We start from the raw sequence: 17,408 nt of genomic DNA on the forward strand, positions 1-17,408 counted from the left end.
TCTACCCTCTGCTTTCTTATCAAGCTTTTAAAACAGGAATGTCCAATCTTGGCAACTTTGAAGACTTGTGGATTTCAACTCCCAGAATTCTCTAGCCAGCCATGCCTAGGAGTTGAAGTCCACAAATCTTAAAAGTTACCGAGGTTGGGAAAAACCCTGCTTTAAAACCTAGTTTAATTTGAATGTACTTTCCCCGCATCAGCAACAACCCATGGAGAATCCATAAAGCTGCTGGTAAGACAGTGAGGGCTCATTTTTTTGCTTGCTTGTCTCTCTTCTGCAGTGATTGATAGCTGTACTGTTGCTGTCGCTTCCAACAGTACCCCAGAAGGGGTCCGCTATATCTCTTCCAATGTTTGTGGCCCCCACGGCAAGTGCAAGAGCCAAGCGGGCGGCAAGTTTACTTGTGAATGCAACAAAGGCTTCACTGGCACCTACTGTCATGAAAGTAAGATTTGGAGATGCTTATCTTGATTCCTCTCATTTACATCCAAGTTTGAAACTCCTTGTGTAAATAATAAGAACATTTGTCTTTGGGATATGGTATTGGCCCTCATACATCTTTTCAACCCTGCTGAGTTCTCTTCCTCCTGCTGCAGTGAATTGAGACTGGAGCCTTGGGAAAATTGTTCATTAAGAAGTCTCCAACTTTGAATATTTAACTTTTTAATAAATTATAACATTAAGTTGGGCTTGTGTACAGAAGGCTTCTACTAGCATACAGCAAACTTACCCTGCCATTTTTATTGACTGCCTTACATAATGTTTAAAGCATGGGTGTGTGTGTTAAAAATAAGTCTTTTTTTATTCGGCTGCTTTCCATTTTTTAACAAAGGGCCAGGCAAAGGGTAGAGCAGTTGCATGTTGAATGCAACAGATTTAATCTTGACATCTCTAGGGACTGGGCTAAAAATAGCTTTGTTCGGGGGGACACAATATTTTTCAACTTGGATTCCCTGTTTAATTTTTTTAAAGGGCACCGTCGGTCTACTCATTTCTTTTTCAATCCTTGTTTTGCAGACATCAACGACTGTCAGAGCAACCCATGCAAAAATGGGGGCACATGCATCGACGGCATCAACTCCTACAAGTGCATTTGTAGTGATGGCTGGGAGGGCACCTTCTGTGAAGCAAGTAAGCGGCTCCTCCTTTTCCAGCGGACGGGAAGATGGAAGGGAGGAGAAATCTCTTGAAAACAACCATGGGCTTCATTTATTGAGCAGCCCGCCTAGATATCGGAGAGAATTGGGGATCTCGATTTGGATCAGGAGAAAATAGTTTTCTGAGTTTGTAGGCTATACAACATTAGAAGTTGCAAGTGTGTATTCTACCCCAGGTTGTGGAAATAGGAAATGAACGGTTTATCCTGCCCACTTTTGTACCCTCCTTCGTCTTAATTTGGATGTTGGGCTAGGCAAAGAGGAATTCTTTCTCTTTTCACAAAGCCAAATAGTTGCTTTTTCTGATCTCACGCCTGAGCCCATTTATGTGGGCACAAGCCCTTTATGTGTTGATGCTTTATGTTTACTTACTTGATTTTCTTGCTGTTCAGATACTCAGGATGGTTGTCTTATGTTCATCTCTCTCTAAATAGCTGAGAGCGCTTATTTATTTATTGGTTTTATTCACTGCCGCTTTTAGGCAGCTCAAAGCAGCTTACCGAGGATAAATAAAATAAGAGCTATCATAAAGCATTAACAGAAACGAAACAATAATGCCCCAAGCAACGGCTTCAACATCCAAATCAATAGCAGTATATAGATTTGGAACAATGTTCCAGCCAGCCAAGAAGTCTGGGAAATGTAGTTTTCCCAAGGCATTTGAGGGTTTTTTTTGGCAGAGAAATCTGATTATAAGTTCCAAGCTGTTGCACCACTGGAAGGGCAACTTTTGCATTTCATTTTTCTTCTCACTATGTGCTCACATAAGGCATGAAATAAATGCTCTTTAACAAAAAGGATATCGTGCACAGGAGAAACTTTCTTCTAGCTGTCCTTTTGCTCCATCTAGTTATCTGTGTGCCTGAAGTGCCCTGTCTAAACTTCCTATATGGTTAAGGGAATGTTGGCTTCCAGTGATCTGAGTTTAGTATAAAGTTGGTGTAGCTAAAGTATTGGAATGCTTTCATTACAAGGCAAATAAAGGTAATCCTCGATTTACAACCACAATTGAGCCCAAAATTTCTGTTGTTAAGTGAGACATTAGTTAAGTGAGTTTTGCCCCATTTTATGACCTTTCTTGCCACCATTGTTAATGTGAATCACTGCAGTTGGTAAGTTAGTAACACGGTTGTTAATTGAGTCTGGCTTCCCCATTGACTTTGCTTGGATTGCAACAGCTGTTCACATAACCTCGGGGGCACTGCAATAAGTATGAACCAATTGCCAAAGCATATGAATTGTGATCACATGATCATGGGGTTGCTACCAAGGTCGTAAGTGTGAAAAATAGTCATAAGTCACTTTTTTCAGTGCCGTTATGACTCTGAACGGTCACTACTGCTGTAAGTCGAGGACTACCTGTACACTAGGGGCTGAATAAATTGCTGACGTATTTTGCAGAGTTACACCCTAGGTATTTTCTTCTCCTAACACCATTAGGCATCCAGCAGACTTACGTTTTATAAAGCTTATACCTGAAAAGAATCTTTTACCTTTTGAATGCCATATTACTGTTGTCCTCAGTTTTAATTTTGTGACAATAATACTAACCTCAAGGGGAGTTTGCCACATGCCTCAAGGACACCCAGGACCCTTTTGGCCTGGAATGGGTGTAATTATAAGGTCTTGTTTTTCATTCCAAGGGATTCCAAAAGAGAATCCAGGGACGGAGTGCAGAATACAGGCGATAGGCATCAAGATCTTGCACCACTTAATCTGGGAACTACAGGCTAGAAAGAGGAATATGAATATGCAGACGAAGCACACACTGTAAATAGTTTTTGCTACTACAGATGGGTAACCAGCTGACATTCTCCTCTGTTATCTCCAGATATCAATGATTGCAGTAAAAGCCCTTGCCACAATGGAGGGACGTGCCGAGACTTGGTCAATGACTTTTTCTGTGAATGCAAAAATGGCTGGAAAGGAAAAACTTGCCACTCACGTAAGTGTTTTTAATAGCTTTGCCAGACTTACACTACCGCGTTTCCCCGAAAATAAGACCCTGTCTTATTTTATTTTATTTTTTTGAACCCTGAAATAAGTGCTTGGCCTTATTTTCAGGGAGGTCTTATTATTTTGGGGCGCGTGGAACAAGATGGGGCTCCTCTTGCCATCTTACCTGATTTCCAGCTCTGCGTTTAAATATGTTCGGGGAGGGCTTATTTTCAGGGGGAGGCTTATTTTAGCACATGCGCTCAAAAGCCCAATTGGGCTTATTATCAGGGGGATGTCTTATTTTCGGGAAAACAGGGTAGTGGTATTCAGAATGTCATGTTTTGTGCCTGAATTCACTCAGTGAGGTGATAGTCTTCCAAGTAGAAGGTGGATTTCTATTCTTCTGCCCTTGAAGTGTTCAAAGTACCCTATGTCCCAAAGATGCTTTTTCAAAAGGCAACTGGACTTACTTTGTTTTTTGCTTGAAGATCTTCAGAAGCTTCTTGGATGAGAAGCAAAATGTCTTGGAGCAAAAACAAAGTCCAGTTGCCTTTTGAAAAAGCACCTCTGGGACAGCCATGACCTGGATGACTGAGAATCTCCATAGACAAAGCATCCTGTGGTTCAAGGCCAGCTGGTTTATGAATGCCAGTGTTGAAGTTACATAATGCCAATCTCTGCCTTTCATGAGTTCAGGGCCCATTTCTTTTCAGAAAACTGCATCAATTTGAATATAGGGATCAATGGGGAAATGTTCCCAGCCACAACCTGATGGTTCCCTTTTCTCTACACTGGGTGTCAGCAACCCTTAGCTCTGGAGCTGCATGTGGCTCTTTCGTTCCCTTGCTGTGGCTCCCTATTGGCTGAACCCACCACTGGCGGGCCCCACCCGTCGCCCTCCCCTTCCAGTCACTTCTTGTCTGGCCTGGGAGAGAGGAGAGAGATATATAGGCAGAGACAGAGAAAGAGACACAGAGAGAGAGATACTTGTTTCCCACAAAAAACACTGGGAGCCACAAAACCTGGGTAGGTGTGGCTGGGTTGTGTGTCATGTGACTGGGTGGGAGTTGAGTTGGCCACGCCCATCCAGGTTTTGTAGCTCCCGGTGTTTTCTTTTCTGTGGGAAATGGGTCCAAATGGCTTTGAGTGTTTAAGAATGCAGACCCCTGCTCTATACCTTCCCTATATGTTAGAAAATTCCAGCAACTTTGAGGGACTAGGGCTTATATTGGGGGGAGGGGGACAGGGAGAGGGAGGGACACAGTTAGCCCATGTAAGTTACCATGGCTGAATGGAAGAGAGAACATTGCAATAAGCTTTAATCAATACATTGTTTAAAACAAAAGGGGTGTGTCAGATCCTGATGAATTTGGAACTAAGCTGAATGCAGCTCACTCATCACCCATTTTGACCACTTGACTTTTTAAAAGTAAAAAGAAGGACTGTAAAGTTGGTCAAGGTTAAAATATATATGATGTTCTTTCTAATTGCTCTTAATGGGAATTTCTTGACCAGGATTGAATGGCAAGGCTTTCAAAATTTGTTGATAGACAGGATTTGGAAAGAATATAAAAGTTAGGTTATTTGGTTGAGGTTAAACTATAGATCTTCTTCCTGGTATGTGTTAAATTTAGGAATTAATTTATGAAAGGAAAGAAGGAGAAAATGATAAGTTAACGTGGGATGCTATTTGAAGGAATCAAAGATCAAGATTCTTAACATGTTGCTTCCCTTCCAGTAGCTTTGACTAGATTGAAATGAGGCTTTAAAGATTTGTTTATAGATAAGAGATGGCAAAGAGGGGAGGTTGTATTTTTAGAGGAAATGATAAATTACTGTATTAAAGGAAAGAAATATGTAACTGAATTATTTGATTGAGATTCAAATAGCTATCTTGTTATTTCTGGTAACTCTTAATGGGCTTTTGCTGATAAGGCCTGAATTATGAGGCTTTATAATTTGCTTATAAATAGGAGATGAGATATAAGAAGAAAAGGCCTTTTATTGAAATGTTAAAGTAGGTGATAATTTACTAAAATTGTTCTTGCCTGTCTTGATAAAAGAGGAAATCATTTCTTTATCTTTCTTCTTTTCTCTTTACGTATTCTTTTCTTTTTCTCTGCACTTTTTACTATAATGTCATTTTCATATATTTTTTTCCTTCTTAGTTCATGTTAGTTCTTTATCTTTGTATTTTTAAATTTTAGTAAGCATTATTATTGAGGGAGAAAAAAAAAGATCTTTTGGTTTTTTTCCCTGTCGGGTAGGTGACAGTCAGTGTGACGAAGCCACGTGCAACAACGGAGGGACGTGTTACGATGAGGGCGACGTCTTCAAGTGCATGTGTCCTGCAGGATGGGATGGAGCCACTTGCAATATAGGTACGAACCTGTGGCTCCTCGCCTTTCCTTCTCCCGAGATGTGTGCCGAAGAGACCGGCAGCAAAGCTTTTTATGTTTCTTTTTTACAGCCCGGAACAGCAGCTGCCTGCCAAGCCCCTGCCATAATGGGGGGACGTGTGTTGTAAGTGGAGAGTCTTTCACGTGTGTCTGCAAAGAAGGCTGGGAAGGACCTACGTGCACGCAGAGTAAGTTCTCTCCCTCCCCTCCTTCCATAAATACATTTAGAGGGGTTTTGTTGAGCCAACGGTGCTCTGGGGAATTGGAGATTGAAACCAGAAATGGGAAGCTGTTGGATGTGGGACCTGAACCTCACCTCTTTCCTTTGGCTTGAATGACAGTGTAGGATGGAGCTTTGACCTGGGCCTGAGAAAAGTGGCAAACAGGATAAGTGGAGGCAGATGTGGACTTGCTTCTCCACATGGCTTTGCCTCCCTCTTCCCTCGCAGCCACCATTCAAAACAGTTCCCTGGGAGACTCTTTACAGTAATCCTCCTCTTGGATGCCGACCAAGCTCTGGAATTGCACAAGAGTCCTTCTATTTGAGCCTAGATACAAAAGTTAGCATTCTTTACCATTCTAAATATGTATCAATTGAGCCCAGGAGTTCTATTATGTCCATACTGAACCCTGTCTTTCTGTGGGAGGGGGGGGATTCGTTCCTGATTATTCTGAGTATTTTAGCAGAATGATTTTTTAAAAAATACCTGTGTGTATGCATTAAATCTGGGATAGCCCTGTAGCTGTTGCCGCTGTTAAATAACTAAGAGTCTAAAAGCCTTGCCAGTCGCTTCAAAAGCTGCATAGAGAAAGAGAAAAATTACTCTGTGTGAGTAATAGAGCTTTGAAGGAGGGCTTCTCATTTACTGTACAAAAGTAGAATGTTGTCAGTGGTTTGTTAATTGGAAAGTAGTCAGCAAGGCTTTTTTTTTTAAATCTGTGTGATCCAAATTTCCAGCTTAAAGAATGAAACCAAGATTTAGAGGCTATCCGCAAGAAAATCCATCACTCATGCCTTGCCCAGCTTCTCTTACCGTACTTTCCCCTAACTTTGCCTTTCTTTGATCTCTCTGCAGATACAAATGACTGCAGTCCACATCCTTGGTAAGTCACTTGCATCTGAATAAAGCCCAGAGGGAAAAAAGATGAATGGGGAAAGAAAAAGCCTCCACCCAAGCCATTTCCTTTTTCCCTGGACTGTCATCTCTATTTATGCTGTAGATATCTTTACTTGGAACAGAATTCCCCAACCTTTCCAATTTTGCGGACCAGTGGGGGAGGGGAGGGGCGGGGAAGAGGGGATGGTTTGCACTTGTGCGCATGCGTAAGTGGTGGGCACACATGCCCACCATTCACACAAGTGGGGATGTGCATGCGCTAGCTTCCGAACGGCTCACGGTCCAGTAGTGGGCCACGGCCCGGGGTTTGGGGATCCCTGACTTAGAAGATTCCATTTTATTAGTCATGTGTTGTACATTTGGATAGGTATTGCCTCTCCTTCCTCCAAAGCCTTTGAATTTCTCCTTGAATTTCTCTTTGAATGTCCTATCAAATTCTTCAAGACATCCTCCATCTTTGCTGTGTTTATTATTGTTCTGTTAAATAACAAACTGATTAGTCAGCACACACTATATATAACTATATATAGTTAACTATGCCTTGTTAAGCCAGTGCAATTTGTAGTAGAATACAACTCGTGTGTATGTTTAGATAATTTATTTAGCATATGGCAAATACATGGGCTTATAGTTGTTTATCCGTAGAGAGCCAGGAGTTCTACAAAGATGTCTGGCTGCCAACTGTCGTTAACTGCCAACTGTATGTTTAGAATGGTTCATATATAGAATGGGTTATAATGGACAATCTGACCTTCCAGGCGTCATTGGCCTTTAAATCCCAGCAGCCACAGATAGCGGAGTCAATGTTAAAGAATGCTAAGGATTGTAGTTCAAGGCAGCAAAGTTCCTGTTTTAGAAATCTATTACATTTTGAAAGTTATCCTGTACTTTGTGGAAGTAAAAACCAAAAGATTTTTCATTATCTTATTTTTTTTCCCTCCTCTCTCCCCTGCTCCCCATTTATTCCTCCCAAACAGCTACAATAATGGAATCTGTGTGGATGGAGAAAATTGGTACCGCTGTGAATGTGCTCCAGGTTTTGCAGGTCCTGACTGCAGAATAAGTAAGTTTTTAGAATGGTTTGATTCAAAAACGTTGGTTTAAAGCTTTGCAAATTGGCTCATTTGAGTAGTGGTTGCCATGGAAGTGGTCTTCAATTCAATGTCTTTTCTGTGGCGGCCCTGCCCTATGGGAACACTTTACCCCCTGAAGTTTGGCGGACTTCCACCCTTTTAGTCTTCCATAAGGCTTTAAAGACCTGGCTAATCTCCCAAGCATTGGGAGATTAGACGATTGCACATTAGAATTGATTGGCACCAGTTTTTGTTGTTTTTAATGTTTTAATTGGTTGGGTTTTCCAGTTCTTAAAATATTTTATATGATTCTTAATTTTTGATTGGGAGCCACCCAGAGTTAGTTGAAAGATGGGACGTCTATATAAATGTTTTAAATAAATGAATAATCACACCACTGTAATAGAATCCCACAAATTAAGAATGTGCGGTGTAGAAGTTCTTCCTTATTTGTATTCAAAAGCTACCCGTTTTTTTTCCTTCTGAATTGGGCCCACAAGAGTCACAGTTTCCTCCTTCCAAGGAAAAGGCATTTCAAGAGGGGCTGCAAGGGATAAACCATTTTCTCTCCTCTGCCCTTTCCTTCTGAGAATGGACTTTCTTATGGCGAAGAAGCTGCTCAGAAGGAAATGTTCTCTAATTAGAATACATTTTGCCTTGGGCTCAGACCTTCAAATAGCGAACATGGCTCCCTGTCGATAGAAACTTACCAATAAAAGAAAAGCTGTACGTCCTAAGAGACAGAAATCCAATCAGGTATACAGAATACAAAATGTAATTGAAGCTGTTGTTTTCAGAAGAGTCAATATGTTGAAAGGGGCATTGTTAGCCAAAAATCTAAGAACATTATTAATAGCCCAATATAAGATTCCTGCATTATTGGAACTTCTGAAATAAGTATTCGGCGTTCCTTTGTTGTTGTTGTTGTTATTTTATATAATAAGTATATAAAAATAATAAATGTAATACAGGGGATTGTCAGCTAATAACCAGTGATTTTTATGATCATTCAAAGTCACAGTGGACTTTGCATCCCATAAAACACCCCCCCCCGGCCATAGTAAATGGTCACGTGTGCTGCCAACCAGTCACATGACCGCATGTTGGGTGGGGTCAGCTTTACAACTGGTTGCAGCATTTTGTGGTCAGGTGCCATCCATCTCATTGATACAGAAAATAGGAGCAGTTTGTGGCAAAAAAGAAATGGTCTTTCCAAGGAATGGGTTTGCTTAATGACTGTTGTGTTAAAAACGGTGATGTTTGCTTAAAATCCACTGTGAAAAAGGCCATAAAATTACTTCTGGTCACAGGTATGCTTCATTTTACAAGCTCAACAAATTACAACCGTAATTCCAGGCTCAGATATGGTTGTAAGTCAAGGACTGCCTGTAATAAACCTTTCATAATAAAAACAATCAAGTTTTACAGGCTGATTAAGACTCTCGATAGTTCGGCTAAAGTGTGTAAACCTATGATTCCTCATCTTCCTCCTTTCCCCTCCAGATATCAATGAATGTCAGTCTTCACCTTGTGCTTTTGGAGCCACATGTATAGATGAAATCAATGGATATCGCTGTATATGCCCTCCTGGCCGTGGTGGTCCCAGATGTCAAGAAGGTATTCCATGCCTGATTTAAATTGCATAATTCTAGTTAGCTGCAGCAAAATGCATTGTTTAAATTAGGAGCTGGGGTGCCACTTACATTTTAAAAGCCTCCTTCCTCTTTTTGGATCAATTATTAGGCTGAATAGCCACAGCACTTAGACTTATATACCGCTTCCTAGTGCTTTACAGCCCTCTCTAAGCGGTTTAAAGAATCAATGTATTGCCCCCAACAATCTGAGTCCTCATTTTACCTTAGAAGGATGAAAGGCTGAATCAACCATGAGCCGGTCAGGATCGAACTGCTGGCAACGGGTGGAGTTTGCCTGTAATACTGCATTCTAACCACTACGCCACCCCGCCTCGTAGACAAGAATTCTCATCTGTGACGGGCCATATTTCATTTAGCTAGGAGCAAAGATGTGTAAATGATTTTCTTGTCTTCCCTTCCTCCTCCCTCCTGTGTATTTCATCTAAAGTCTTATTCTGAATCAGAGGTCTTGAAGATGAATTCCTTAAACGCTTTTTGTATCTTAGTTTCAGGAAGACCCTGCGTTGCCAGTGGGCATATTATTCCAGATGGTTCAAAGTGGGATGACGAATGCAACAGCTGTCAGTGTGTGAATGGAAAAGTCTCCTGTTCTAAGGTACCATCCTATAAATCTCTGAACCAACATGTTCCTTTGCTTCCCCCCCGCTCCCTCCTGTTTCAGAGGGGCACTTAACAATTAACTGTTCGCTTATCTCTAGGTCTGGTGCGGCCCAAAGCCTTGTGTGATAAACGCCAAGGGCCATAGTGAATGTCCCGCAGGCCACACCTGTCATCCTGTTAAAGCCGATCACTGCTTTGTCCCACCCTGTGACAATGTGGGCGAATGCTGGCCATCGAATCAACAGCCAGTGAAAATGACCTGCAGTTCTGATTCTTATTATCAGGAACATTGTGCTAACATTACCTTCACCTTCAACAAAGAGATGATGACTCCGGTAAGTTAGCCCATTCCAGGGAAGGACTCAAGAAATTCCTAGCAACAATCTGCTTTGCAGTAGCAGTCCTGTTTCACCTGTAATCTTAGAGAACCAATAAAAAAAAAAATCCATTTGCACACAGTGGTACTTCAGGTTTCTCCCAAGCTGCCCTGAGTGTCCTCCATGGGGCTTTCTCATCATACCTTTACATCAAATCTTTGACAAAATCTAGGCAGAGATGACTCCTGCAGGGCTGAGCAAGAAGCTTCGGTCAGCAGTGACTTAATTTGGTTTTCTTATTGCCAAAGTCAGCAAAGTGCCTCAAAGCCATTTCGCTTATTACTTTTTTTCGGAAAAAACCCTCTAGGAATATAATTGCAAATGCACTCCTGGTGCAAGTCTCATCGGGCAGCTATGATAAGTGTGTCTCTGTACTGAGTTTACTTTTGCAAGCTCAGGTTGATTATTTTATAATGATCCTCTTTGCTAAAAAGCAAATGCAGAATATACAGCTCCAGTTATAACATGGAGACAAGGAGTCTTGTGTAACTATAGCCGGATAAAATGAATGATTCATAATCTTCTGCTGTCCAGGTTCTCATGCTTTCTTGCCTATGCTGTTTCCCCACCCCACCCCCACTCCACCCCCATAGGGTCTGACAACTGAGCATATCTGCAGCGAGCTGCGGAATCTGAATATCTTGAGGAATGTCTCCATTGAATATGCTCTCTATATCACCTGTGAGCCATCGCATTTGGCAAGCAATGAAATTCACGTGGCAATTGTAAGTCTATCCCGTGATTGGGCCTGGGTGCTTTAGCCTGGCTTTTGAAATGTCTGGAGGAGATTGTTGCCCCAGCCGCTCTCTGGAGTGGAGAGAAAAGGAGAGCTTCCCCTTGCCATTTTCCACTGCGTTGGATGGTATTAATTCCAACAAGGGAAAAATCAGGCTCTCTGGCTTTTGTTTTTCCTTGTTTCTTGTTGTTTTCTAAGATCAATTTCTTTACGCAAGAGCGGTTTTGTGTTAGCCACCTTGGAAGCTTGATAATGGGACGTTGTAATCTGAGTTAATAAAAGAAACACAGTGGGCATTTTTGTAAATTCGGCAATGCGTTTGGATGTGTTGAACGGTTTTGAAAAGTAGGAGGGTGACTTTAATTGCATGTAATTAATAGTCTTGTTTTTGCTGAATTAGCGGAATCCATGCCTGTACTGTATTGATTCAGACGAAAGCTTCCCACATTGGGTTACCCTGGGTTCCATACTGTTCTCAAAGGCCTTTGTCTTTTTTCAAGTAGCAGCTGATTTTTAAACTCTGCCTTCCCTAAAATATAGCTGTACTGTTCTCCCTTCAGTCTGCTGAAGATATCCAGGAGGAAAATAATCCAGTAAAGGAAATAACTGATAAAATTATCGATCTGGTCAGCAAACGTGATGGGAATAGCACACTTATTGCAGCTGTTGCAGAAGTCCGGGTCCAGAGGCGGCCAATTAAGAGCAAAACAGGTAAATTATTTTGAAACGTGGTTGGTTATTTTTTTTTTCTTAAAGACGACAAACCAGTCTCTCTTAAATCTGCTTTAGAAGTGGTGCCTTTGATGACTGTAAGATAAAAGTGTTTCCAAATATAATAGTAGTTCTAATACACGGCTTGAATTTATTTTGTTCAAGGGGCATGTTTAGGTGTGGGGGTCAGAAAAGGCAAGCTGCCAGTGCCCGACTCCCTTTTATATGCATTGGTGAGGCTTTGATTGTAGGAGATGACCAGGCTGAGCTCGAGGGAGGGATCAAGTGCGTTATCAGTCAGGAGTCCCTGCGTGCCCACAAGAGATCTAAGTTCAGCCCACCTTGATGCCTTTCTTATCTCCTAATTTCCTTTGACCACCAGTTGGTAAGATTCTTGTAGAGAGCTCAAATTTGCAATAAATCTTTATACTCATTTGAACTACCTGAATCGCCAGATTTCCCTGCCTCTTGACACAGATTGCACAATAACAGTCGAACTTTTTAATTTTGTTTTATTCCCCTTTTGAATGCCCCTGTTTCTAGCTGACAGGAGACAAATCCCCTTTGGCTTGATCCAATAAAACTTGTTCTTAGGTAGAGCTCAAAGTTGAACTAGCCTTACAAGGACCATAGATATAATCTTCTTTTGTGCTCAGGTACTGAAACTTACTAAACACTGTCCCATTCTTCAGCTTCTGCAAATGACATACTATTGAATGAGTAAGATGTTGGTCTTGAATAGAAGGGGGAATTGAATAATAATAATGATAATAATAAATTTGTATGCAACATGATTTTGGCTGGTTCACAATAATCAAATTAAAATTTAACACAAACAATGAAAAGATAAGTGCAATGAAGTGAAGGGTCCCCCTTTCCCTGAAGGCCTGAGTGAAGAGCCAAATCTTCACAGCTCTTCTGAAAGACAGCAATGTGGAGGCCATCTAGATCTTAGAGGGCAGGGACCTAGTTCTAGAGGGCAGATGCTCCAAGGTCCTGAGCAAAGACATTGTTTAATCAAAGGAACCTAGAGCCTGTCAACGCTACAGGATCAAATCAGCCAGGCAGATGTTATGGGTGACAGGCAGTAAGTAACCAGACCCTATATCATATATGACCTCAACCCATTGGTTGAACTAACATTACAAGGAAATAAAAGAAAAACATCACTCTTCTTAGAATGTTAATTAGGCTATGTCGATAACCCTTAAGTAGGAAGATCAATATCCGATATCAAGGATTACGTGCAGGCTTAGTAATACTTAAGCCACACCTTTATAAATCTGTGAGACATGTTAGACATAATTAGTCTGGATTCCATTGATTTTGGTAGGTTTTCTCTAAATGAGACACTCTGGACCCAAATCCTATGAGCCAATTCTAGTTAGGTCAACCCTTCAGAATTTCCCATGGCACAATCCTGACGCTAACATAAGGAAAAGGAAGCCTTCCTTGCTTACAACTTTGGTATTTAAAAACTTGTGTAACATCGTAGTCTGCATCTTTTACAAATAATTTTTAAAAGTTAAAAAAGCTAACGAATTCATTAGCACAGGGAAAATGTTTTCTACCCCCCCACCCACCCCCAGTATGTTGGCATTCAACCATCAAATTCCCCAGGCACCAGGATCAAATTTGACATTATGAAGCACCAGGTAGGGGAAGGTTGGCAAGGAGGTCTGTCATTCAAGGAAGGAGCAGCCCCACTTGTTGAAGCACTAACGGTTAACCTCAATTGCCTTCCAGATTTCTTGGTTCCATTACTCAGCTCCATTTTAACTGTGGCTTGGATCTGTTGCCTGGTCACTGCCTTTTACTGGTGCATCAGGAAGCGACGAAAGCAGAGCACTCATACACACACCGCCTCAGAAGACAATACCACCAACAATGTGCGGGAGCAATTGAACCAGATCAAGAACCCCATAGAGAAACACGGGGCCAACGCTGTGCCGATCAAAGACTATGAGAACAAGAACTCCAAAATTGCCAAAATAAGGACACACAACTCAGAGGTGGAAGAAGATGACATGGACAAGCACCAGCAGAAAACCCGATTTGCCAAACAGGCAACCTACACGTTAGTAGACAGAGATGAAAAGCCACCCAACGGCACGCCTACAAAACACCCAAATTGGACAAACAAACAAGACAACCGGGACTTGGAAAGCGCACAAAGTCTAAATCGAATGGAATATATTGTATAGCAGACAGCAGGTGCTGCCGTGCAGGGCCTTTACCTATCAATCTAAGGCAACTCGGAGCTTGTAGTTCTTAAAACGGTTGTGTAATATTTTGAGTCTAAGGCTATTATTTGCTTAATATCCCTGTGTTAATTTAAAGTTTTGACAAGCTGGCTTACACTGGCAGTGATAGTTGCTGTGGTTGGCTGGATTACCAAGTGCTGCATTTCACATCTATGCAAAACTAGTCAAAAAGTGCCCCCTCTGTCAATTCAGCCGCAGCCGACGCATCCCAGAAAGGTTTCATAAGGAATCGCTAGGATTTTATTTTGCTTTTTTTTTTTTTTTTTCCTGGAGCAGGAAAGAAATATATACATATTGGTGGGTCTGTTTGTTTTGTTTAGTTTTTTTCCTTCCTTCTCTCTTGAGACGTCGCAATCTGTAGTCTTAGAACAAAAAATATGTTTTATTTATTTATTGAATTAGAGTTCTTTTGTATATTGGTTTTATGGTGACATGCAACTAGTTCTGTATTTGAAAGTGCCTTTGCAGCTCAGAACCACAGCAACTATCAAAAAAAAAAAAGTTTATTATTTATTTTTTTATTGTAATTTTTTTTTGTTTTGTTTTGTTTTGTTTGCGGGAAGGGAGGGACCAGGAAGATTCATTGTCAGCAGTTGCTGGTAAAAAAAAAAATGAAGAATTGAGAGGAAAATGTGTCAAAAGTAGAAGTTTGTATAGTTATGTAAATAATTCTTTTTTATTAATCACTGTGTATATTTGATTTATTAACTTAATAATCAAGAGCCTTAAATATCATTCCTTTTTTTATTTATATGTATGTGTTTAGAGCTGAAGGTTTTTCATAGCATTGTATTGCTTATGGCTTCTTTACTTTTTTACCTTTTTTTTTTTGTTGTTACATGTTGCCTACATGCCAAAATTTAAATGTTCTGAATTTTGTTTTGTCTTATTTTTAATTTTTAACAATAGGAAGGGCTTTTGAGCCTTCGATGCTGACTTTTTTGTATGATGTCAAATGTGTCTCTTTTATTCCTTTGGAAACATCTTCCATAGTATCACATTCATATTTTTTTTTTTTTTTTGTAAAATACCAGCCAAGGCAGTTAGATCTAGTTTTTTGTTTTTTTTTCTCTCTCTCTCTCTTTTTTCTGGCTGCTTTAAAGATGGGGTGGGAGGGAAGGAAGGAAAGGATGACAGGCAGATCACCTGCTTCAGAGCAGCTTAAGGGAACACAAAGGAGCTATAACTTCTGTAGATGAAATGTGAGAGTTGTGAGTGGTTGCATGTAATTAAAAAAAAAAAATTACTGAATTAGTGTGTGAAGTTGGAAGCACCAAAATCTTACTTTGTAAACTCTTGATTTCCCCCCCACCAAAAATAGTATAAAACTGAACCACCTGTAGATTTGATTTGATTTTTTTTTTGTAATCTACTGTATGTAGAAAGTATTCTAATAAGCTAGTCGTTGAATACTTGAACAGTAGAATGTCCAGTAAGATCACTGTACAGATTTGCATAGGTTCCACTGCCCGCCTTAAAAGAAATAAGGAAATCAAAGTGCTATTACAAAAGTTGGATGATCAAATAATTAAAAAAAAGGATTCAAACATTGACCACTTGGATCACAGAGATAACTTGTATGATAATATTAGTGTTACATGAACATGAAAATACATCTCTCGATGTGTTATTCCTGGCAATAAATCTTGAAAAATATTTATTAAATTTTTTTTTTGTATAAAACTGTGAAAAATGAGCTTCATTGAGCTGCTGACTTCAGTGTCTGGCAAAGATATTTTTCATAGCATTAGCATCAAGACCCTTTCCCAACTCAATGCCATCTATACGCTGGAATACAACTCAAAAATTGGCCAGGTTGATGCTACATACGGAGTAGAACCTTCTACTCTGTTTAAAAGGGTATAGAGCCATCAATAATCCAAGATGGCATTTGTGTCTCCACAGATAAATTCAATCCAACTATGTCTTCACTAGGTACATGTAATTGCATTAGATCCCAGCTTCCTTTGCTTGGAAGAAACTGGGGACTCAATTGGTCATGTGCACCCACTGCCACTGTTGTGGGAATGGGGAGTGGTCACTTCACTACAGTCCTATCTGGAAATTGTAATTTAGCGTAATTAGGGTTCAACCAATTAGGAAGGATTGTCCTCCAATCTCACAGAGCTCAACAATAAAATGTAAGGCTGCACAATGGTGTTCTCTTCATGAGTTTTATGATGGTGCAACTCACATATGAGATTTGGCTGGGTTCAGACAGCATATGAAGCCATAATATGGTGTGTTTGCTTTTGCGTGTTATGTGAACCTAGCAAATTATCATTTATTAAATCATGATTAAGCAAATTATAACTTAATGTGATTTGTGAATCCAGTCAGTATTTCCAATAAGTGGATTTATGCCGTCTGCCTTATACCAGGTTTCAGCAATTATGTGTGTTAATCTGGTTGATTATGGAATAGTTCAACTCAAGCCAGCAGAACTACATCCCTGGAGCGTATTAAATGTCTGTTTTTCTCAACATGAACTTTCCAAGTTTCTTCTGTATGTTCCCTGACTGCTACCATCAGTCTTGGACTGAAGATCCAAGATCTGCAGAATGGCCATATTTTCCTAACGTTTGGCCCAACTCCTTTCAACTTGGTGATTCGGAGATTTCTTCCATCATGGAGCTCATGGTGGGACAGACAGGATATCTGAACTGCGGCTGGACCTATTTGGCTTAATGAGTCTTGACGCGTTCCCGTTGAATGATTCAATAAGAAAGTATTTTTTGTTGCTTTTACCAATGCTTTTTGTGAGTTGCACTGGGCTTGCAATTCCAGCCTTTGTGGAGGTAGAACTCCCAAGTTTACCTTCCAGGACACCCGAACAAGAAAGGGCTGGCAGGGGAGGAGCTAATAAAGCACTCTTTAAGATTAGACTACCAAGAGAAGATGGCTGGTTTCCCTGCCTGATCTATCAAACAAGAGCGGCTGTGGTTACTAAAAGCCGATGTGGTTCTAAACAACTAAAAAGGTGGTTCAGCCTCCTCCAACAAAGTTAAGCCGTGTTGAAAAGAACACCTGAAGCCAAGAGGGCTGTTTATGAGATAAACAAGAAGCCTGCCCTGTGTTGCAAAACAACTTAGGCAAGAGCAATTTCAATTTCCCCATGAGCAAACACTTTGAACTCGGTGTTTTCTGATTATTGCTTGCTACTACGTAAACTAAACCAACCAACATTATCCTTTATTTCTTAGCGTTACAGGGTTAGGTTTTGATAAAAATCAGTTAAGAGATCAGTCTTCTCCAACTTGGCACTTCCCATATATGCTGGGGTTACAACTCCCAGGATTCCCAATTAACACACCTGAAGAGTGCCAGCTGGTAGAAAGCTGAGAAATCATAATTTTAATGGTGAAATATCTATGAAA

General features: G+C 40.6%; 1 protein-coding gene across 1 annotated transcript in view; it reads left to right on the forward strand.

The window, feature by feature from the left end:
- Positions 1 to 16,514, forward strand: part of JAG1 (jagged canonical Notch ligand 1) — a 60,988-nt gene extending 44,474 nt beyond the window's left edge. Inside the window, exons 14-26 of the mRNA XM_034432378.3 lie at positions 284 to 448; positions 1,021 to 1,134; positions 2,992 to 3,105; positions 5,366 to 5,479; positions 5,569 to 5,685; positions 6,574 to 6,601; positions 7,593 to 7,678; positions 9,192 to 9,305; positions 9,829 to 9,938; positions 10,042 to 10,278; positions 10,914 to 11,045; positions 11,617 to 11,767; positions 13,514 to 16,514. Of these exons, the coding sequence (XP_034288269.1) occupies positions 284 to 448; positions 1,021 to 1,134; positions 2,992 to 3,105; positions 5,366 to 5,479; positions 5,569 to 5,685; positions 6,574 to 6,601; positions 7,593 to 7,678; positions 9,192 to 9,305; positions 9,829 to 9,938; positions 10,042 to 10,278; positions 10,914 to 11,045; positions 11,617 to 11,767; positions 13,514 to 13,971 (1,940 nt within the window). The 3' untranslated portion in view covers positions 13,972 to 16,514. The remainder of the gene's footprint in view (positions 1 to 283; positions 449 to 1,020; positions 1,135 to 2,991; positions 3,106 to 5,365; positions 5,480 to 5,568; positions 5,686 to 6,573; positions 6,602 to 7,592; positions 7,679 to 9,191; positions 9,306 to 9,828; positions 9,939 to 10,041; positions 10,279 to 10,913; positions 11,046 to 11,616; positions 11,768 to 13,513) is intronic.
- The last annotated feature ends 894 nt before the right edge of the window (positions 16,515 to 17,408 follow it).

Source organism: Pantherophis guttatus, chromosome 1 (assembly GCF_059756535.1).
Source record: "Pantherophis guttatus breed Tessera chromosome 1, ASM5975653v1, whole genome shotgun sequence".
Taxonomy (NCBI): domain Eukaryota; kingdom Metazoa; phylum Chordata; class Lepidosauria; order Squamata; family Colubridae; genus Pantherophis; species Pantherophis guttatus.